Raw genomic sequence first — 25,219 nt, forward strand, 5'->3', positions numbered from 1 at the left:
GTAGCGTCCTGAGCCTCGCTTTGTATATTATACAAGTTTTAGTCATAATAACATGTATTATATTTTAATTATAATACGAATCTTATAACTTTGAACGCCATTAGGGACACCTTTAGGGCCTCTGTTAGAAACTCGGCCGAGACGCTAACGACTTCAAGTTGTCAAAATTAAAAAAAAAGCTTAAATCGCTATAGAATTGGTTTCAGAAACCTATCATTGAATCAGCTCAAATAGAGAAAATATTTGGCCGCGGCGTCGTGGGCACGAATGATAAATTTTACTTGGGACGCTCAGAAGATTAAACACCAATGAGCCAAGTGGCAAATTTAAGACTTTCGAGACTTAATTACCATATTATGTTACTCTTGAAAATCTTAGTCAAATACGGTACGGCAAATTGCATGAAATAGGTGTAGTTATTTAAAGTTAATTAATTAGCTAAAATAGCGAAATACAAATTTATATATTTTACATCGTTTCTTTTTTATCACGTTTTGTGTCACTTACTCCAAAATTAAATTACCCATTCGACTGCTTACAACCTTTGTATCATTTCATAATTATAACCGATTTTTTTCATCTTACATCATACTGTCCACCTTTTCACAACATTTATTAAACAAAATCAATTTAACTACAATTAATATTGGAATGTGCACAGGGCCGGGCTCGGGCGGGTACTACGGTGGCGCCTCACCTATTTCCGGTCGCGGTTTCCTGTCGGCCTTGACCGGAAACCGGCTGAGGAGACACCCGCCACCTACCCAACAGAACTACTCGGTAAGCGTCAGATAATAAATTTGGTGAAAATATTTAACATGATATGTGTGATAACTTTTGTCAAAAGAGAATCGCCTTCGATCGATATCCTCCTTTTTTATGTAGGTAAAGTAGTTTCCTAACAAACACTTTCCTGAAAACCGCATCAAAATCGGTTCAGCGAAACGCGAGATAATAAAAAATAACAATGTTTCGCCATTGGGCATACAAAATCAATATAAATTACATCTTTAAGCCATACAGCCGACCGTAGCTTTGTGTCTCATCAAGCTGTGTCTATCTCGTAAGGTGTAATGACGTGATACGATCTTATATTTAAAATTCCATTTAAGTCCAATGTTACCTACATTTGGAAATCTAAAGTACGTTCACTTTATAAAAGCAGTCTTATTGAGAAACCATATTTTTGTAAATCGGTCAACAACTATTACAACCAAGCGAATTAATATACTTCTCGCAGCATTGGATACCTTGACTAACTTGACATTTCATATATATCATATATATCACCAGGGCAGAAAATATGTTGTGTACTTTAAAAAAAAAATGTTTTTTTTTTCTAATTATTATTTTTTAATATTCTAAATTTAAAACATGAACAAGGACCGCCACGGGATGGCGTGTAATCAACACCAGTGTTACTGTTCGCAGGGCGGGCCGGACTCATCGTCCAACACTTCGTCGTGCAACAGTTCAACACCGTCCTCGCCCGCGTTACACCATCCGGTGCCGCACCAACACAACGCCGTCAATTTACCACACAAGCAGCAGTTTCATTTCCCAGGTAGTATTGTCTTAAAATAAAATTAATAAAACCACAGAATATTTGATTAATAAGTTGTCGAAAAATCACGGTTGAAAGACTAGTTGTACAACAGTTCAACACCGTCCTCGCCCGCGTTACACCATCCGGTGCCGCACCAACACAACGCCGTCAATTTACCACACAAGCAGCAGTTTCATTTCCCAGGTAGTAGCATAGTAGACTAAACATAAAATTAATAAAACCACAGAATATTTGATTAATTAGTTGTCGTAAAATCACGGCTGAAAGACTAGTTGTACAACAGTTCAACACCGTCCTCGCCCGCGTTACACCATCCGGTGCCGCACCAACACAACGCCGTCAATTTGCCACACAAGCAGCAGTTTCATTTCCCAGGTATTGACTAAACATAAAATTAATAAAACCACAGAATATTTGATTAATAAGTTGTCGTAAAATCACGGCTGAAAGACTAGTTGTACAACAGTTCAACACCGTCCTCGCCCGCGTTACACCATCCGGTGCCGCACCAACACAACGCCGTCAATTTACCACACAAGCAGCAGTTTAATTTCCCAGGTAGTAGCATAGTAGACTAAATATAAAATTAATAAAACCATAAATCACGGTTGAACAACTAGTCGACAGATGAGTTGTACAAGAGTTCAACACCAAACATCATACCAACACAACGCCGTCAATTTACCACACAAGCAGCAGTTTCATTTCCCAGGTAGTAGCATAGTAGACTAAATATAAAATTAATAAAACCATAAATCACGGTTGAACAACTAGTCGACAGATGAGTTGTACAAGAGTTCAACACCAAACATCATACCAACACAACGCCGTCAATTTACCACACAAGCAGCAGTTTCATTTCCCAGGTAGTATTGACTAAACATAAAATTAATAAAACCATAAATCACGGTTGAACAGCTAATCGACAGATGAGTTGTACATCAGTTCAACACCAAACATCATACCAACACAACGCCGTCAATTTGCCACAAAAGCAGCAGTTTCATTTCCCAGGTATATTGTCTTAAAATAAAATAAATTAAACAAAATAAGAATTTTTAATACGCCAATAAAAAAACAATAGGACCACTCATCTATTTTTCCCATGGATGTCGTTAAAGGCGACTAACTCTTATAAACTTGGGATTCTTTTAGGTGATGAGCTAGCAACCTGTCACAATTTGAATCCCATTTCTATCATGAAGCCCTACAGCTGAACTTTCAGCCTTTCAGGTTTTTCTAGACTGTTGGCTCTGTCTACCCCGCAAGGGATATACATACATACATACATAAATCATACTTCATAATCAAACGTTATGTACATACATAAAATCACGCCTCTTTCCCGGAGGGGTAGGCAAAGACTACCTCTTTCCACTTGCCACGATCTCTGCATACTTCCTTCGCTTTATCCACATTCATAACTCTCTTTATGCAAGCTCGGCGGTTTCTGGTACTTTTGACCTGACCCTTTACCAGGGCGTCTTAATTTGATCAAGATACGTTCGTCTAGGTCTTCCCACTCCGACCTTTCCCTCCACACTCTCCTTGTATATCTGCTTAGTCAACCTGCTTTCATTCATCCTCTTCACATGACTATACAGGGTGAAATTTAAAACAACTGCATCCTTTTAAACATAGACTACACCCATGCTTCTGAGCTGTTTGAACCTATTTTTATTTAAATTAAACGTCATCATTTTCACATTTAAAAAACCCTCAAAAACTATTATCATACGTTTTATTAAAAACCAATACTACAAAAAGAAATTAAAACTAAACATGTAAATAAATGTCTGAAAAATAAATTATTACTTACTTACTTTCTGAAATATGAACCGATATTTTTCTTTTATCGTTTTTAAATATCCTTCAGATGAGTACAATTAACAGTTAAATTTATGCAGTTGAATTAAAAGTCACCCTGTATGTATGTATGTAATAAATTTATCTATGTATATTTGTTTTCATACAGAAGTGCAACCAGCCGTGTCTAGTCCGAATCACTCGGGACACCCGCCGCATCACTCGAACTCTAATCACACGCAACACTCGCGCGTGTCGGAGAATGATGAGCTAACGGCCAGCGTTAGGAGTGGTAAGTGGGTTGAATGTCAACCGAGTGCCGTGTGGTTCACGGCATGTATACAAAGAAGTGAAATAAGTAGCAGCTTTGTATTAGAATTGCTGTATTAAATCCTCCTGTGCATAAATAAATAAAAAAAGAATAGGACCACTCCATCTCTTTCTAATGGATGTTGTTAAAGGCGATTAAGGGATAGGCTTACGAACTTGGGATTTTTTTTAGGCGATAGGCTAGCAACCTGTCACTATTTAAATCTCAATTCTATCGTTATTTATAGCCAAAAAGCTGAACGTGGCCTATCAGTCTTTTCAAGATTGTTGGCTCTGTCTACCCTGCAAGGGATATAGACGTGACTATATCTATGTGTATGTTTGTGTAAGATTGTAGTCAAACAGTTACCCATTTTTTTATATAAGTAGGTAATGCAAAAGTCTATCTAAAAATAATCTTTGATTAAAATAACCATTGAAGAAGTATTAAATTATTTATTTTTGCCATTGATAAAAATAAAAATTAACCCACTTCCCGTACAGATGGTTCTCGTGGTGTCTCACTGAGCGGGTCGGGCTCCACGGACAGCAGCGGCGCCATCCGCGGCGATTCACTCGACCACGGCAAAGATGGCGATTCAAGATGGCCGCGGCAGAATAGCGTGAGTATTACATGAGACAAATAGAGCAAATAAACTTTGGATAGGACAGGACATTTTCTAAAAGCTTTCGGTCTTAATGTAAGGTTATATATATACAGTGCCGTGTAGTTCCCGGCACCAATAAAAAAAAAGAATAGGACCACTCCATCTCGTCCCAATGGATGTCGTTAAAGGCGACTAAGGGATAGGCTTATAAACTTGGGATTCTTCTTTTAGGCGATGGGCTAGCAACCTGTCACTATTTGAATCTCAATTCCACCATAAAGCCAAACAGCTGAACGTGGCCTATAAGTCTTTTCAAGACTGTTGGCTCTGTCTACCCCGCAAGGGATATAGACGTGATTATATGACGGGAGTATATATATATATATACACTCCTCCAAGGAGGTTAGGTGATAAACGTTCAAGTTTTGAACTTACTTCGAGAGTAACTCAATGTGGTCTCCTTATTGGTGCATGATTTTATGTAAGTATATTATCTAGTCTTAATTATTATTGAGAAGTTATCCAAACTGTAATTATTGTATAAAATACTAGCTGTCCCGGCAAACGTTGTTTTGCATTTTGTGGGTATGAAAAATAAAGGTTATTTCCCTTTTAAGATATCCACGGGAATGATATGGACTGGTCCTATTTTTTTTTCTATTGGTGCCGGCAACCACACGGCACAAATTAATAAGCAAACAATTATGTAATCCGAAATCTATATCTCTATTTTTAACGTTAAAACTAAATATTATATGCTAAGAACCGTTATTCGAGACCTATAGAGTGAGATAGCAACACCTTCGTGCTCTTTCAACAGCCCCAAAGTGCCCCCTCCACCCACTTCCGGTCACCTATCTCGTTCTTTCGGAGTGGAGGGGGGGCCTCGCTTGCCAGTGCGCGCAGGAGCGCTGTCTCCTCACATTGGCATCGACTTTCGTCGAAGCAACACCCCATAAATAAAACAGCGTTGCTGTTCGAAAAAATTAATTAATAAATCAATAAGTTGTTATTGTGTATGTCTGCGGAAGACTTACAAAACTGCCTACACAAGGCATCGCCTGCGGAAGGTAATTCCCTAAAGTTTCCTACAGAAGGAATCTTTATGATGAAAAAGTCACCAGATAAAGACGAACGGAATCGGCGGGAGCGGTCCACAAGTTCCAGCAGTACTAGTTCTTCGTCAAGCTCATCTAGTTCCGACCGGTTACGTTCCCGCCATAAGGCGCGAACACGTGGTCATAAAAGAACACATAGCGGTGGGGATCGCAGGTTAGACATATTAACATCTCAAGTAAGTGATATATTGAATTATATTAGGCAGACCGATTCTACTTTTGCCAAAAAACAACGTAGGTCTATCAGTGATTCAGATTCTAACGATTCTAACATTTCATTTCATCCTACCGACAATTTAAAAAGTTCTCTTTTTGCCGACGAGCCCCTTGTCAACAAACCGCGACCAAGTAAAACTTTCGAATTTAACGTTAACACTAATCTCAAAGAACCTAACGTAGAAAATGCATTAGAGAACCGATTAAATCTTCTTAATAAACTGCATCACTTTAATACGAACGAGTGGGATCGCGTTCGATACGTAGAAACCGAGAAAAAGTATTTGGCAAAACCTGGTTTTTACGAGATTGATGTTAACACTGAGGTTCGATACTTTGATCCTAATTCTAGCTGGCTAAAGTCATTAGATAGGTCATTGGGCGCCATGACTCATGCACTTATCCAGCAAAATGAGAACTTAAAAAATAATCTACAAGAGCTCATAGAATGGTCATCACTACCCAATCGTAACTTAGATGCAAATACGTTATTTGATAAAATTAATTCCCTTTTTTCCGACAAATCGGCCTATGTAAAAGTGTCCGAAGATATTTTACAATTAGTTTGTGGGAGGCGTGCTGACGTCATACAAAAGCGACGCGACAGTGTTCTTTCAAGCATTAAAGATCGTTTTATAAAAGAAGACATTAGAAAGATACCTCCCACAAACTCACAATTATTTAATCCAGATATGTTAAGCTCCTTTTTGCAGAAAGTTGGGGGTACTAATAAAATTTTTGTGTCAAACAAACGCTCTGCAGAAGAGCCAATCATGTCTATGCGGAATAGAACAGATTATTCTCAAAACAAACGATCGCAGAGATCGTTCAATAGACAGGAGCAAAATCTTGATAATGTACCCTCAACTTCGACTGGTTATCGCGGTTTATCGACAAAGACCGGTAAATATCAAAACAGCAAGGCGAATAAAAGTGGGACGAATTCGAAGCACTGTACCAACACTAAGAAATCAACTGAGAATTCAAACCGTCGGTACAGTAATTTTCGTAAATGACTATATACAAGACAACTTTTACGGTGGGCGTTTGAAAGATTTTATTCATGTTTGGCGTCATTTCAACGCTCCAGATTACATCATAAAAGTAATATCGAGTTATCGAATCCCCTTTTTAGTTCTACCCCCATTAATAGCACCAAACATGTTAAGAAAATTTCAGACACCCAACTGTGCTGCAATGACAAAACAGATTTCAGATTTGAAAAAACAAAAGGTTTTGGTACCAAAGCTAAACGATTACCTAGCACAATTCAAATTTCGCCTTATAAACGTTCAGAGGATTCCAGACTTCTTACAAGAAGGAGACTGGACCGTGAAGATCGATTTATCTCAGGCATACTTTCACCTGGCGGTCGCCGAAGCCGATCAACGGTATCTGAGAGTTCTATACGAAACGGATTCAGGAAACATCGAGCTCCTTCAGATGACCAGTCTCCCCTTCGGGCTGTCATCAGCACCCAAAGTATTATCGACTGTATCCAACTGGGTAGCCCAGCTCTTGCGCGAAAGAGGCTTAAGGCTCCATAGTCGATCTCGACGACTATCTGATAGTCCATCAAAACCGAGAAATTTTGATAGAGCATGCTGCAGAAGCTGTTCGAATACTGACCCTGCTCGGATGGACGATCAATTACAAGAAATCTGTGCTCGTCCCGACCAAATGTATAAACTACCTAGGTGTAACATGGAATCTCAGCCAGAATTCCAAGTACCTGCCCAAGGACAAAGTGTCGAAAATCAAAAACAAAATACTTTATTTGTTAGACACCAATCAATGGAATTTCAAAGATTCCCAGAGGGTACTAGGCATGCTTAACTTTGCAGCGTTCGTCGTGCCCAGAGGTCGTCTTCACTGCCGCCCCATACAGAAGGCCAGCATACGACTTTCGAAAATTCAGCCACAAACAAAGTGGCCATTAGAAATTTCAGTTCAAGACGAACTGAAATGGTGGTTAACTGCAGTAGAATCAGGCACTCCTATTCACTGCCAGAGGGCTGCACATTTTTTGACAACCGATGCCTCCGGCTCAGGTTGGGGGGCTGTGCTAGATGGAAAAAATGTAAGTGGTGTCTGGCAGAACAGTCAGATAAGTGCCAACTTATACTACAATTAATTAACTACAGCTGACATTTCTTTCAGATTGCTGTGCCAACAGCAATCTGAAAGAAATGTCAGCTGTCACACAGACATTAAAGATGTTCAACCGCTACGGTCGACCACAAATCGATTTATTCGCTTCCGCGAACGCACACGTGCTTGCTTGTTACGCATCGCGCAATTACGAAGACTCGAGCGCAATATTTCACGACGCGTTCAGCAGAAAATGGAACTTTCAACTTGCTTGGGTGTTTCCACCGCCCCATCTTGTTCCCCGGGTCCTAGCACATATGAACCAGGCGAAGGGAATGTACATCATAATAGCCCCGCGTTGGCACAAAGTATATTGGCGTCCGGATCTCAAGAGCAGGGCTGTGCGAGCGCCGTTCACTATCACCAACCTACAGCACAGGCTGACGGATACACGGACTCGGCTCCCACCGCCTCGTGTGGCCGAGATCTGTCTCGAGGCTTGGTTGGTGAAGGGTGGAGCAATCAACTGACAGGTTGGTCTCATGACGAAATTCAATTGCTTAACACTAGCTTGAGAGCATCAACAAACAAAATGTACCAGTCTGTCTGGTCCAAATGGGAAGTTTGGTGTAGGGCTAATAATATTAACAGCCTACAACCCAACGGAGCCCAGCTAGCTAGATACTTAGCACATTTGCATATACGCTTGAATTTGTCATATAAAACCATTTTAGTTCATAAATCCTGTATTTCTACACTGTCTGTTCCTAGACCACTTAGCGCAAATGTTATTGTGAAGCGTATTCTTAAGGCTATTTCAGTCGCTAATGCTGACAAAAAGCAAAGTAAACCAGCAATCTGGGATCCCAGAATTGTAATTGAATGGTTAATTACACACTCCCCTGATCTAAATTCATTATTTGTATTATCTCAGCGCACAGCTTTGATACTTTTGCTTGCATCTAGTCGAAGAGTACATGATTTAACCCTGTTACATATTGATGAACAGCATTATGAAGATCAATCTGATGTTATTGTGTTTCACCCAGTATTCGGCTCTAAGACTGACAATTATGTGCACAGGCAGTCTTCATGGCGAACTTCTCAAACAAACTGAGAATTACAATATCTGTTCTGTTTTTCATGTAAAAAGACTGATAGAAATTTCTCGAGCAAGGCGTACTGAAGAAATGACTGAACTGTTCATTTCATGTAATGGAAATATTAAGGCTGCCTCTCGGACTATGATTGAAGGCTGGGTCAAGAGGATTCTTCGCTCGGCGGGAGTTGAAGCTAGTTCAGGGAGTACGCGCAGTGCTTCAGCCTCGTTAAACTGGATGGACAATTGTAATATTGATGAGATAATGCAAAAAGGAAACTGGCGTGTTCCTAATACCTTTGCATGTTATTATTCAAAAGAGATACGTGAACCCCAGAATGGGTTCAACTTGTCAAAGTATTTTGATGCTTTATAACCTGATTTTATGACTTTTATATTATCATATTACTAACTGGAAAATAACTTTAACTTTTATTTAATTTTTTGTTTTCAATTCTTGCTTATAAGAATTCTATACATTTAAAGAAAAATGCATACATATATATATTTCATTCATTATTTGTCGCAGCAAATACCATTGATTAGGTATATTTTCTATAAGAAGAAAAACTGATTAGCAGATGTCTTCTTTTTATTGCCATAGCATATTTCAATGACTATTCCATACTGACCTTCATCACACATTGGCTTATTATTTTTCGCTTGCCACCAGGCGATAACAAACACATCTCACTCTATAGGTCTCGAATAACGGTTCTTAGCATATAATATACCTGTTTTACCTGAAATTAAAACAGTTATTATATGCGGTAACCTTATTCGAGACCTATAGTTTAAATTCTGCCTGCTGGCTTATTTTAACATACTTAAGTGAGATGCAATGTGAGGAGACAGCGCTCCTGCGCGCACTGGCAAGCGAGGCCCCCCCTCCACTCCGAAAGAACGAGATAGGTGACCGGAAGTGGGTGGAGGGGGCACTTTGGGGCTGTTGAAAGAGCACGAAGGTGTTGCTATCTCACTCTATAGGTCTCGAATAAGGTTACCGCATATAATAACTGTTTTAATTTCAGGTAAAACAGGTATATATTTTCGAGCCAATAAGATTCATATCGTCGCCCCAGTGAACAACTCAATAACAATAAAAAAAAAACAAAATGAACTCGTTTTAACCCCCAGACATGGAATAACGCGTTCTCAATTAACTTTAACAAGTAGCCGCCGTCATAATGATAACAGGCCGAGTGGAGGCGGGTTAGAGTAGCTATCATCTGTAGAGCGACACCTTTTCATAACATACCGGTTTTTTGAGACGTTTCGACAGAGTGGTACTGAACTTGGTCACAGGATATTTGATAATACGTACATATAATCACGTCTATATCCCTTGCGGGATAGGCAGAACCAACAGTGTTGAAAATGCTGATATAGACGTGATTATATGTATGTATTATCTGATATCCTGTGACCACGTTCAGTGCGACTCTGTCGAAACGTCACGAAAAAGCTGGTATGTTCTCAGTTTTGACCTATAGGTATGTATGTTTGTCCGCGATTATTTCCCGTTTCGTTGAACCGATTTTGATGCGGTTTTCAGGAAAGTGTTACACTTGGGACGGTTTTAGAAATGCAACAGACTTTAAAAAAGGCGGTAGTACACAGTAGTTTTTTAAGATTTCTTCACCAGCGAGTGAGTGTTTTTCGCTAGGTTAATGCTTATTCTATTGTTCGAATGATAACGAGAGCTTACTCACTACATTGATAAGTGTGTAACCGCCCTAAAATGCAGCTTTAGTTATAACATTATGCTGTTTTGAGTATATTATTTTATTATGTTGAGTCTTCGGTGGTGTCAGTATTTTGCAAAGTTGCAAAGTGTTACAAAATGTGATAGAATAATTAGTGTGTAACAAGTTGTGACATGTTTAAAACGTGTTCAAATAAAATTATAATTTTAAATTTAGTATCATGACAGATTTTGCGAATCGTCGAAGGTTGTTTGAAGACGTACGTAATGTTAACAAGAGCATGTACTTATACATACATATTGTCAAGTCTATATCCCTTGCGGGGTAGACAGATCCTTGAAAAGACTGATAGGCCAGTTCAGCTGGTTTGGCTTAATGATAGAATTAAGATTCAAATAGTGACAGGTTGCTATGGGCTTGCAACCTCAAAGAAGAATCCCAAGTTTGCATATCCCTTAGTCGCCTTTTACGACATCCATGGGTGAGATGAGTGGTTGTATTCTTCTACCCGGCGCCCATAGTTAATTACAGCTATGCGTGAAATAATATTAACGTAAACACTTACATAATGTTTTCCCATTTTTTCTTTCATTCACAGTTATCAATAAAAGAATGGGACATCCCATACGACGAGTTGAAACTATTCGAGATAATTGGCACGGGCCGCTTCGGCACCGTCTACCGGGGCAGCTGGTACGGGCCGGTGGCGGTGAAGCTGATACACGTGCACTCGCTCAAGAACGACTATGTGCCGCTGGATACCTTCAAACATGAGGTGACGTGGTTTATTGTGTGATTTTATTATTTGTACGTCATGCATTTTTTCATGGAAGCGTGGGCAGGGCAGAGACTACGTGTTTTCATTTGCCACGATCTCTGCATACTTCTTTCGCTTCATCCATGGTTTCGGGTACTCTTGACCTGACCTTGATGTTCTTGATTTGATCAAGGTACTCGTGCGTCTAGGCCTAATGTAGTTGACGTACCGACCTTATGCCATTCATGTTCTTGATTTTATTTAGGTGGGTCTAGGCCTAATGTAGTTGACGTAATTTATTATCTTGGGCATCCTTTAAAGCGAGAACTTGTTCAAGAATGATTGTACTGTTATTAAATCTTGTGGTAAGCTGATTTAATAAACATGGGCTACTAATCTGATTTAATTATGTATCGAGCGAGCGAGCTCATTTTATGATAGAACAATCGCTCAAGAATTGGTAGTGGACCTAATACACAACCTTGGGGAACTCCTCAAGTCCAGCAAAGTTAAGTGGTTCCAGTGATGAACCTTGGAAAACTCCAATTGCTAATGCACTTTTCCAAAGATGACTCTACATATTTTCAAAATCGAGGTGACTTAATGTGTGGCGAGTCCGATGTTGCACTTTACGGATCACCTTATATACGTAAACTCCCCTGAATGGAGATTATAATCGTAGCAGGCCTACTTACTTGTTTGTTAAAAAAATGTATTGGTCCAACTGTACAACCTTGGGGGAACCCTCTAATATTCTCCCATTTATTTGTAATATCTTTCGATAAATTTAAAAAGTCGTTTATGAATTTTGATCTTTCTTTTCAACCTCTAGTATCTATAACCATAGACGTAAGAAAAAAGTGCCCGAAACCGCCGAGCTTGCATGAAGAGAGTTATGAATGTGGATGAAGCGAAGAAAGTATGCAGAGATCGTGACAAGTGGAAAGATGTAGTCTCTGCCTACCCCTCCGGGAAAGAGGCGTGATTTTATGTTTGTATGTAGGAAAAAAGGCCGACGGAGTTTTACTATATGACAAAATGAAGTTGTATATATACACACCTCACTTACACACTCTCACTAATAACGTGACAGTCGCCTGCAATTACGTCATAGATGCGTCATAGATTATTAAAAGAAATGGCAAGTTTTGTCACTCACACAATCGTAACACGCTGCCATAACGATGCTTCAATTCTTATTTTATACGTCTATGCCTATAAACTTTATTAATTTAAAAACTATATTTTTATTGAATTTTTTTTTGTATGTACATTATAATTATTTTATTTTATATATTGTGTTGGTATACATATATATTTATTTAATTTGACACCACATAAAGTTCTCTGTCAGACCCAATAGTTGACTGGTAGATAATGTTACCAGCATTAAATCCGCCAATTGTGCTTTGTGCAATGAAGTTTAATTTTTTTTTTTAATTCCTCAGGTTGCAACGTTTAGGAAAACGCGTCACACGAATCTCCTTCTATTCATGGGCGCGTGTATGAAACCTCCTCGGCTGGCTATAGTGACGGCATTGTGCACAGGAAACACGCTGTACACTCACATCCACCTGCGCAAGGACAAGATCACAGTGAACAAGAGCTGTTTGATCGCGCAGCAGATATCTCAGGTCGGTGGATAAAAACGGCGCGTGCGCATGTCATGCTACGAGGAGGCTTAGTAATAGATTAGCCTAGTAATTAAAGAAATATAAAGAAACTAAAGTAACTAAAATATAAAGAAGCTTAGTAATAGATTAGCCTAGTAATTAAAGAAATATAAAGAAAAACTATTTTATGTATGTACGTACTAGCTGTTCCCGCGACTTCGTCCGCGTGAAATAATTATTTTGGGAATCATTGAAGCTCTCATAGATGAATCATTTTCCCCGTTTTTTTTTTCACATATTCCATTATATTTTTGTTTATAGTTGCAGCGTGATGTTATACGTATAACCTAAAGCCTTCCTCGATAAATGGTCTATTCAACGCAAAAACAATTTTTCAATTCGAACCAGTAGTTCCTGAGATTAGTGCGTTCAAACAAACAAACTCTTCAGCTTTATGATATTAGTATAGATATAATATCGTCTATATCCCTTGCGGGGTAGACAGAGACAACAGTCTTGAAAAGACTGATAGGCCACATCATTTAAATAGTGACAGCTTGCTATCCCATCGCCTTAAAGAATCCCAAGTTAACAATAAAGTAAAGCCGTCTGTTAGTAGCCTTTTACGACATCCATGAGATAGAAATTGACTGTTCTTATTATTTTTATTTTTATTGGTGCTGGGAACCACACGGCAATGATTGTTAATAAAATAATGTTATTTTCAGGGTATGGGATACCTTCACGCGCGTGGCATCATCCATAAAGACTTGAAAACCAAAAACATCTTCATTGAGAACGGAAAAGTGGTCATCACGGACTTCGGCCTCTTCAGCGTCACCAAACTTTGTTTCGGCAACAAGTTAGTATTATATAATTTATAAGTTTTTTTTACATAGGTACATACATATACAGGGTGACTTTTAATTCAACTGCATAAATTTAACTGTTAAATGTACTCATCTAAAGGATATTTAAAAACGTTAAAAGAAAAATATCGGTTCATATTTCAGTAAGTACGAAAAAAAATAAAAGTATCAAAATCCACGATTCTATCATCCCAGCCGGCGGAAAAGCGACGCGTGAGATTCAGAGGTCAACGACACAATTCATTCAGTTGAGCGATCTCGACAACTCTGTACTTTGCTTGATCTTGATACTAGAAAAATAATTTATTTTTCAGACATTTATTTACATGTTTAGTTTTAATTTCCTTTTGTAGTATAGGTCTCTAATTGTAGTAATTAAAACGGATTACAAAAATATAAGTTATTTATTGAGAGAGCACTATGTGTTACAAACAAGATGGATGTTCAATCAATCATAATAAAAAGCGGAAGTAACATCGACAATGACAAAATAGTGTAGTGACACTGACATTTGAATAGTAGATAAGGCGTCAATTTTAAACTTACTTCAACATGCCCACCAAATTAGAGCCTTATCCCATCCTACCTTTTCTACACAATTCAAAAATGCAGAGATACAAGTTAATCTTACATAATTCTTATAACCTACATATACACTTTCATATGCAACAGTATGCTGACACTCTTAGCAAGAAAAAATATTTATTTAATATAAGTAACTCCTATTTTATCTCTATGATATTGAAATTTACCTCGAGGAAGAGGTTTTGTAAACATATCAGCACACTGCTCACTTGTACATAAGTATTTTACATCTATTTCTTTTTCTTGAAACTTTTCTTTAATGAACTTATATTTTACATCAATATGCTTACACCTTTTGTGAAAGTCTGTATTTTTAATAACTGAAATTGTACTTTGATTGTCCACACACAAACAAATTGAGTTCTGATTATAAGCACTTATATCAAGGAGTAGTCTTTTAATCCATAATGCTTCTTTTGTGGCAGAACATGCTGCCATAAATTCGGCTTCTGTAGTAGATAATGCTATGCATTGCTGTCTTTGACTAGCCCATGTAATAGCTGCACCATTTTTGATAAATACATATCCGGTAGTAGATCTCCTCGTATCATTGTCTGTGGCATAGTCTGAGTCACTGTAACCTTCCACAGTATTATTACTCATTGAAGTATAGAGTATCCCATACTCTTTGGTTTCTTTTAAATACCTTAGCATCCGTTTTACAGCAGCCCAATGAGTATTATCATAAGAGTCTAGAAAACGACTCAATAAGCTGACACCGAACATAATATCTGGTCTACTTACAATTGCAAGATGCATAAGAGAACCCACTGCCTCTCTAAAAGGTATGTTCTCTTCTGGTGCTATTTTTCTCTTTTCCAATGTTGTATGCGGATCTACAGGAATACTATTTCCGTTAGCATCATTCATGTTAAATTTAAAAAGTAATTTTTCAATGTATTTCTTCTGGTGAACAAATATATGTTTTTCTGATCTTTCTATTTGCAAACCCACGAAAGTCCTTGGCTCCATGGTTTTTATTTCAAAGTTTTCTTTAAGATCATCCAGTACCTTGCTTATTACATTTTTCTTTTTAGAAATTATCAAACCGTCATCAACATAGAGCAAAAGATATACTATAGTTCCATCTACACATCCAGTATAGACACATTGATCAGAGTGACTATTTGAAAAACCAAATTTGTTAATAACAGATGTGAATTTGTTATTCCAACAACGTGGGGCTTGCTTTAACCCATATAAAGATTTGTTTAATTTGCATACATGATTCGGTGGGGCATCTATTCCTTCAGGTACTTTCATATATATATCTTCTACAATATCCCCATAAAGAAAAGCCGTTTTAACATCAAACTGCATCATTTCAAGATTGTGTTGACATACTTCTGAAAGTAAAATTCGAACCGAGTCATATCTAATAGTTGGAGAAAAAGTTTCAGTATAGTCAATTTCATAATTTTGTGAACAGCCTTTAGCACAGAGTCTTGATTTATAGACTAAACCTGATGGACCATCTTTAATACGGAAGACCCACTTCGACCCAATTGTTTTTGATTTTGGTGGTTTCTCCATCAGTGTCCAGGTGTTGTTGAGCTCATGTGCTTTCAGTTCCTCTTTAATTGACTGTTTCCATTTATCACTATTACTTGATGATATAGCTTCAACGTATGTCAGTGGCACATCATGATCTTCTAGAATTCCACCTTTACAGAGGTAAGTATTATTTTCTTGTTTTAATCTTCTAGATCTAGTTATAATATTACTTGGTTCATCTAATTCAATATTTGTTTCAGGAATATACAGAGAACTGTCATCACAACTATTATCAGAATGAAAAGAATCATCACTGTCCATTAACATACTTTTATCATCTGTTTTAGCATTACTCTGTTCATTTTCGTGCAAGTCTCTTATAATTGTAGGTTCATTATTATTTTCCACTGTCGATAAGGGCATCACTGAATAATCTTGCTTAGTTGAATTTTCCATAAATACAACATCCCTACTAATTATTACTTTATGTGTTTTTGGATTTATTAATTTATAGCCTTTGGTTGTATCACAGTACCCAATAAAAGTCATCTTACTTGCCTTGGGATCCAGTTTATGTAGTTTCTCTTTAGGCACTTTAACCATGGCTTCGCAACCAAAAACCTTCAAATGACTTACATCTGGCTTTCTTCCAGACCATACCTCCTCAGGTGTAGCATATGACAGTGCACGGGTTGGACATCTGTTGGTTATATAGGCAGCTGTAGCTACTGCTTCTGCCCAGTACTGCTTCTGTAAGTTAGAGTTAATTAACATACACCGTGCTCTTTCCATGAGTGTGCGATTCATACGCTCGGCCAGACCATTCTGTTGAGGTGTATAAGTATTGGAAGTTTGATGAATAATGCCTGCTTTCTTTAAGTAATCAGAGAATTCTTTGCTTAAGTACTCTTTCCCATTATCAGTTCGTAAGCATTTAATACTAGAATTAAGCTGATTCTCTACTAATGCTTTGTATTCTTTAAATTTCAAGAAAACATCAGATTTATTGTGTAAAAAATAAACATATACTTTCCTGGTATAATCATCTGTAAATGTGAGGAAGTACCTGGCCTTTCCAAGTGACTTTACCTCCAGCGGTCCACAGATGTCAGAGTGTATCAACTCCAAAGGTTTTTTAGCTCGGGAACCTTCAGTTGGAAACGGCAGTCTTGACTGTTTTCCCTTTTGACATGGTTCACATATAATTTTGTCTTTATTTTGTACTAATTTCACTCCATCAGTACTGCCTGCCAATTTATTAAAATCATTGAAGTTTAAATGTGCCATTCTTTGATGCCATAATACAAAATCTGACTCATTTCCTTTACAACTGTATGCTGGAATAGTAATTGTATTCAGCCGGTACATATTGTGGATGAGATTTGCTGTTGCTACCTCATAATTCTTGTTGTTAAATATTTTACAGCCATAATTTGTAAATTGTATGGAACATCCATTCTTTATCAGTTGACTAACTGACAGTAAATTAGTTGCTAGTTCTGGTACATAGAGAACATTTTTTACTTGAATAACTTGACTTTTTCCATCTGCAGCAACAACCCTTAAGTCTATTTTACCACAACTTTTAACCGGAAGCATTTTATCATTTGCTATTCTAATGCTAGTGATCGGAGGGGGTACCTCATCATAAAGCCAGTCTTGCCTCAGGGACATATGCATGGACGCGCCTGAATCTATGTACCACCCATCATCATTCTTAGCTGTTGCAGAGAATACAGCAACATAACCTGAATTTTTATTGCTTTGTTCTTCTTTCTTATTTTTCTTTAATCTGCAATTTTTACTTAAATGACCATAGCGGTTGCAGTTAAAACATCTCGGACCTTTATTATGACCTTGTTGGGAGTTGTAATGCTTATTGAACTTGGCATGCTTTGTGTAAAGTGCGGAAGTGTCAGTATCAGTAGATTTTATTTCTTGTAGCAGTTTTGTCTTAATCAAATCAGCACTTATCTTTACACCGGAGCTTTCGATGCCCATTATCATAGGCTTGTAGCTATCTGGGAGGCCAGCAAGCATCAGCGTTCCCAGCCACTCATCATCAACATTAAAGTGGATATTCCGTAGCTTATGCGCTGATGACATTATCTTGTTTACATATGCTTCTACAGTTTCACTAGTTTCTAATGTTGTGTTTATTAGGTCTTTCAACAAACCTACTTTCCTGGTTAATCCACTGTCTTCGAACGCTTTCGTCAAGTTGTCCCAAACTTGTTTTGCATTTGTTGCATCTTGAATATGGACATAGAGAATCGGTTCTACTAATAAAATAAGTTTTGACTTAGCTTTTACATCAATTTTAATGGATTTTGAATCGTTAGGAATTGGTTCCTTCAGTATGCAATCATACAGGTCTTCATGTTGTAAGTATGCTTTGACGGCAAAACTCCAGGTAGCCCAATTGTCTCGTCCCGTAAGTTTAGGGATTGACATTATATTATTATTATTATTCATGATGATAATAATTATTTTGAAATAGCTGAAAAATAGAGACTCGCGAGTCGGTAACTGTAGGTTATACACGTTTTATGAAAATTTTTGTAAAACACAACAACCGATACTTTTTCTCAAACTATAAAACTTATCAGAGCTTTCTTGGCCCATAACCTGTAGTAATTAAAACGGATTACAAAAATATAAGTTATTTATTGAGAGAGCACTATGTGTTACAAACAAGATGGATGTTCAATCAATCATAATAAAAAGCGGAAGTAACATCGACAATGACAAAATAGTGTAGTGACACTGACATTTGAATAGTAGATAAGGCGTCAATTTTAAACTTACTTCAACACTAATAAAGCGTGTGACGTAGTTTTTGAGGGTTTTTTAAATGTGAAAATGATAACGTTTAATTTAAATAAAAATAGGCTCGGTGCCGGGAACCGCACGGCACGTAGTTTTTTTTTATTTATTAATTATTATAGGATACTAGGTACATATCGTTTAATAATTGTCAAAACTAAGTTTACCCTTTTACCATATGTATGTATACTTATATAGATAAGAATGTTGTATTTGAGCGTGTGCCCCTCGCAGTGCCGTGTGGTTTCCGGCACCATTAAAAATAAAAAGAATAGGACCACTCCATCTCTTTCCCATAGATGTCGTAAAAGGCGACTAAGGGATAGGCTTACAAACTTGGGATTCTTTTTTTAGGCGATGGGCTAGCAACCTGTCACTATTTGAATCTCAATTCTATCACAAAGCCAAACAGCCGAACGTGGCCATTCAGTCTTCAAGACTGTTGGCTCTGTCTACCCCGCATGGGATATGGACGTGACCATATGTATGTATTGTTTATTATATAGATGAAAATGTTGTATTTGATGGCTGAACGTGTCCATTCAGTCTTTGCAAGACTGTTGTCTCTGTCTACCCCGCAAGGGATATGGACGTGACCATATGTATGTATTGTTTATTATATAGATGAAAATGTTGTATTTGATGGTTGAACGTGTCCATTCAGTCTTTGCAAGACTGTTGGCTCTGTCTACCCCGCAAGGGATATGGACGTGACCATATGTATGTATTATATATTATATAGATGAGAATGTTGTATTTGATGGCTGAACGTGGCCATTCAGTCTTTGCAAGACTGTTGGCTCTGTCTACCCCGCATGGGATATGGACGTGACCATATGTATGTATTATTTATTATATAGATGAAAATGTTGTATTTGATGGCTGAACGTGGCCATTCAGTCTTTGCAAGACCGTTGGCTCTGTCTACCCCGCATGGGATATGGACGTGACCGTATGTATGTATTATTTATTATATAGATGAAAATGTTGTATTTGATGGCTGAACGTGGCCATTCAGTCTTTGCAAGACTGTTGTCTCTGTCTACCCCGCAAGGGCTACAGACGTGAGTATACATGTGTGCCCCCCGCAGCGCCCGCGGCGACAGCCTGGGCATCCCGCCCGGCTGGCTGTGCTACCTGGCGCCCGAGCTGGTGCGCGCGCTGCGCCCGCACGCCTCGCTGCACCTGCCCTTCTCCAAGCAGACCGACGTCTACGCGTTCGGGTGAGGCAGACGGACATACATACAGATGAGGAGGAGGAGGAGGATACACATTTTGTAGCACCTTGTCATCCTACTATCCTACTACTATTATAAAGGCGAAAGTTTGTATGGATGTATGGATGTTTGTTACTCTTTCACGCAAAAACTACTGAACCGATTACCATGAAATTTGGTATGTAGGTAGCTGAAGACCCAGAATAACACATAGGCTACTTTTTATCCCAGAGTTCCCGCGGGATTGATAGGGTTTCCATGCGGACGAAGTCGCGGGCGGCCTCTAGTTTCTACATACACCAAAAGTACCCGAAACCGCCGAGCTCGGTTGCGTGAAGAGAGTCATGAATGTGGATGAGGCGAAGGAAGTGTGCAGAGATCGTGGCAAGTGGAAAGAGGTAGTCTCTGCCTGCCCCTCCGGGGAAGAGGCGTGATTTTATGTATGTATGTATAGATACATACCATCACACCTGTTTCCCATTGGGGTTAGGCAGAGACTATGGAATTCCACTTGATATGATCCTTACAGACGCCTCCCGCTTCTTCCACGCTCATTACTCTTTTCATGCATATTCGAAGATTACGGGTGCTCCTAACATCTCCCTTTTTCAAGACATTCGAAATTTGCTCCTTGAAAGTTTGACGAGGCCGGCCCTGTCTCAATTTTACAGTTAGCTCTGCCTTATAAATTCCTTCCGTTAGTCCGTCCTCATCCATTCTCTCGTCATGTTCAAACCATCTCAACATTCTCTTTTCAATTTTGGTCACCACATCTTTCACTCCACACATTTCTCTTACATACATATTTCTAACTCGATCTTTTAAGCTAACACCACACATACTTCGTAAAGCTCTCATTTCGACTCAATATGCTCGACATTTTTATGAAATTTCTTGAGAATCTGTCAAGCCGTTTCGGAGGAGTAGGTACGGGAACGAACATTTGTGACACGAGAACTTTATATATAAGAATATTTAATGTTTGGTTTCTCGCCTACAGGACGGTGTGGTACGAAATACTTTGCAACGAGTTTCCCTTCAAGGGTCAGCCGCCCGAGGCCATCATCTGGCAGGTCGGGAAGGGCGTCAAACAGTCGCTGGCCAACATGCAGATTTCCAGGGATATCAAAGTTAGTTTTCATACATACATATAATCACGTCTATATCCCTTGCGGGGTAGACAGAGCTAACAGTCTTGAAGACTGATAGGCCACGTTCACCTATTTGGCTTTAAGATAGAATTGAGATTCAAATAGTGACAGGTTGCTTGCCCATCGCCTAAAAGAAGAATCCCAAGTTTATAAGCCTACCCCTTACTCGCCTTTTACGACATCCATGGGAGAGAGATGCAGTGGTCCTATTCTTTTTTTTCTATTGGTGCCGGGAACCACACGGCACGGCAAGTAAGTTTATGTACTATATGTACTCATCTTTTGGCAGATGTTTATTTATTCCAAATTTTATTGCACAAAAAATAATGTACAAAAGGCGCACCTGTTATGTTATAAGTCGCCATTACTGGTATATGTGGTTCGATTAAAGTCAGCAAAAGCTGTAGAAATAATCATATAAATGGTGATTACTTTTAGTTTTAGTGTTGCTGTTCATATTCGTTGACCTATTCTAATATTAAACAACACTACTCCACAGGACATCCTGATGCAGTGCTGGTCGTACCGCGCGTCAGAACGGCCGGACTTCCCCCACATATTCAGTATGGTGGTGAAGCTACCACAGAAGAAACTAGCGCGCTCCCCCTCGCACCCCGTGCAGTTGTCGCGATCTGCCGACTCTGTGTTCTGAAAAAGACTGATCAGCGCCGGGTTGGTGCCGGAGCGGTGTGAGAAGAAATCTTGTGATTTGCAAGTTTTTGGTGGCAGCAGTGGGATCATGTATGATGGAACTGCAGTGCAATAGTCATATGAAACTAGTTTACAGCCAGTCGTCGGTGTGACGGTGGGAAGAACTGTGTAATGGGCAGTTTAGTGACGATGAAGTATTAAAGAGCAGTGTGTGATGAGTGTGTCGACAAAATTTCAAGATTTAATAGAATTATCAATTAAGTGATGGGGTCGTTTAACGATTAATGAACAATGGGGCTGGTAAATAGCTTTTATAAGGAATATATCCTTCTATCACTCTTTGGTTCGATAGAAAGCCCTTAAGTGACATATGATTTATCGAAAATTTGTGAAAAGACCTGGTTGTAAAGGGAATGAATAAACATCCTTAAAGATTTGAGGAACCAGTTTTGACTTACTGACTGCAGAACAATTTGTGGGAATTTCTCACTATATGTTATGATAGTGATTAAAATATCAAAATTGTTGATTGCCAAGTGAAATTGAGAAGAAAATATTGTCAGATTTTAATCCTTTTTAGATGATGAAGCATTAAGAAAAATTATATGCTACAATGTAAATTGTAATATACTGATACTGTAAAGTATAATTTTAGTTATTTGTTATGCGAATAAAACATATGTTTTAAAACATATTCATGTATTGGCTAATCTTCCCAATTTTAAATGAAATTTAATTAAATATTGTATTCAATACTAAGTGTAAAAATTAATTTATCGAATTTGGGTAAATTAAATTATATTAAAAAAGAATTAATTAATTTTATATAACCTCTTTGTCAAATTTTTGTTTCAATATTGTTTTTTTTTTATCAGTGTTGATACAACATGTAATCTTAAATATAAATAAATAGATATTGTAAGTGAACTTGATCTCTGTTTAATCGATAGATTATATTTTCGTATTTTGATGATGACGTGAAAGTAGATTTGTTGATGATGTTGTAAATAATGTACAGTGTTACGAAACGATGCTGTGATTGCGATCGGCGCCGCCGAGCTGCCCCATTGCAAAGCGGACTATAAATAAATTATAAGACTTTTAATAAACTTAATTTTTATGATTTTTTTTTGTGGCACAATATTTTTGAGGTATATTAACTATATACTTTTCTAACGTTAGATATGAAATTATAAGTTTTATTGAAATAAAAAATTTAATGTAAATTATAATGCAATAATATTAAAAGTATGGTAAAACAAGTGTAATACACTAAACAAGACCATACACTTAGCCATTTCCAGCATGCAAAATGTTGATATAATTTAAAAGTCATTGATGTCTGTTTCCGATGCAAGCATTGGACTACAGAGCCAATATCTTCTGATTCCCAGTTCATACAGAACAAAGTTACACGGGTCAAATATCTCTGCAGGACACTATATGTAAAAAAAATCCGCTTTGCCTTTGGCGCAGCGAGACGCGCATAACTCTCGCCTGTATAGTAAAAAAAAACTTCATGTTCTTGTCTATTCTATATAAAAAAATATCTTATTATTTATTAGAGTACAAAAATAATGGACTGCTATTAAAACTTAAATGTAATCAATTATAACAGATTCATACCTAGGTTACACGCGCTTAGTATTTTTATTTGTTGGCTGAAAATATTGAATATAAAAATAATATGTGTACCATTTTTTCTGCTATGAAAAAAGGACTAACACACCTTAGGAAATATATTATGTATGTTGATTTTATATGCTGCCTTAACTAAATTCTGTTTCTACTATACCTGTGTTTTTTGGTAAATGTTTTTTGGCCTACAGTGAGACGATTTCAGTCATTTAGATAATACCTCTTAATATTTACATATTTCCAAACTGAAAATTATAAATGGGCGCATATGAAATACATAACTATTATAAATCTAGACGGAAGACAAATGCCTAATTCAATAATGAAAAACAAAATGCCTAAAAAGTCCGTGTAAACTAGGTATTTCAGAATTTAAATTACCTCAGTCTGTATAGATAGTGGATGTAAAACAAGAATTTATGTCTTAATAATTAGGTTAAGAGTTGACATTTTAATAACTTTCTCTTAATACAGGAATCATTTCAATTTTCAAAATCAATTAACCAGTACAGTCAACCACACATCAACCTACCCAAGTTCACTGCAAATTCGCCTCTATTACCGCGTCATAGAAATGCAGGGTAACTTGATATGCGGTTGACTGTACTGTAAAATACATAAATATTTTCTTCAAACTTTTATTGTAATTGCATTGACTCGCATGACCAGTTCAAATCTGCAACTTAAATTATTTAAATCTATCCAAATTATTCAAATACAGTATTACGAATGCCTCAAGATGAAGAACCTATTTTACGCATATTTTGGGTATAAGAAGATAACAAAACGCAAAATGAGGCCAACGTATGAAAACCATGTTTTTTTTTAATTTCGCGAATGTTGTCCCTACATGCTAAGTACAAGTATTTTTGGAGGTATTGATTCAGTAATACATGAAAGGCTTTCTCAATAATATTTAATGAAATTAAAAAAAAAAAAAAAAATTCAAAATTCGTTTATTCAGTAAAACAGTTTTACAAAGCCAGTTGTTGAAATATGAAATATTGATTTTCCACATAATTGTGGAATATTTTTTTTATAGATGTACTTCGGGAATAGTTATTCAGTATTCTTGTGTAATAGATTCAATGAAAAACAGGGTTTTCTTTAATTAATTTTACTATTTGTTTGTACCTAACTTTTTTTTTTCAAATTACCTTTCTTTTCTGTTAAGACCACCTTTGTATTACCAAATTCATTTTTATTATGTTTTCATGAAGTTATATTTTATTTTTCTGAATTCACCGCTTACCTAATTATAATATAAATCGCCTTTCTTTCTTTAGAAAAAAATGTAAATAACATTCCTTTTAGTAGGTTGTTGAAGTTTTCAAACGATAGTTACTATATTCGAACTTAAGTACATTTGTTTATTCTTTTCTAAGTTACCAATTTGTATTGTGTGTAAAGAGGCTTTATATTATTAACATTCTAATTTGATACCACATTCATGTCAATTTAAATATCAAATTGGGAAAATGTTTTCAGTTTTATATCTACCATATTTATGTATCAACTGAACACGTCTGTTTCATCAATATTTTTATTGTTATAGTTGAATTTGTCTTTTGTGATTATTGTTTTATGAAATTTGACGGTAGTGGAAGAACAAGGTGAACAAATACTAGAGACAGTGAACCCCAAACGGTGATATATTAGCATGGCAAATTTTATGAAACATGCCACTGATTTTAATTCATCATCATATTTTAAAGTATAATTTTTCTAAATAATTATAATGGAAAGTATTCTGGTCACTTCAACTAATAATTGATAGTTTTTGTAAATTAAGAGCGCCTTCACATTGAGTGACACTGGGCCGCAAGAGGTGAACGGGCGCGACAGTAGCGGCTCGACAAACTTCTATACTATAAACAAATAGTGATTTTTCATAGCAG

At 37.3% G+C, this 25,219-nt stretch overlaps 1 protein-coding gene across 1 annotated transcript in view; it reads left to right on the forward strand.

Annotated features, from left to right (window-relative positions):
• LOC106140397 (kinase suppressor of Ras 2) overlaps positions 1 to 23,262 on the forward strand; it is a 32,829-nt gene extending 9,567 nt beyond the window's left edge. Inside the window, exons 9-16 of the mRNA XM_060947283.1 lie at positions 3,543 to 3,665; positions 4,187 to 4,305; positions 11,119 to 11,295; positions 12,726 to 12,911; positions 13,619 to 13,752; positions 19,756 to 19,887; positions 20,882 to 21,011; positions 21,532 to 23,262. Of these exons, the coding sequence (XP_060803266.1) occupies positions 3,543 to 3,665; positions 4,187 to 4,305; positions 11,119 to 11,295; positions 12,726 to 12,911; positions 13,619 to 13,752; positions 19,756 to 19,887; positions 20,882 to 21,011; positions 21,532 to 21,684 (1,154 nt within the window). The 3' untranslated portion in view covers positions 21,685 to 23,262. The remainder of the gene's footprint in view (positions 1 to 3,542; positions 3,666 to 4,186; positions 4,306 to 11,118; positions 11,296 to 12,725; positions 12,912 to 13,618; positions 13,753 to 19,755; positions 19,888 to 20,881; positions 21,012 to 21,531) is intronic.
• The last annotated feature ends 1,957 nt before the right edge of the window (positions 23,263 to 25,219 follow it).

Source organism: Amyelois transitella, chromosome 13 (assembly GCF_032362555.1).
Source record: "Amyelois transitella isolate CPQ chromosome 13, ilAmyTran1.1, whole genome shotgun sequence".
In the NCBI taxonomy this organism is placed as follows: Eukaryota; Metazoa; Arthropoda; class Insecta; order Lepidoptera; family Pyralidae; genus Amyelois; species Amyelois transitella.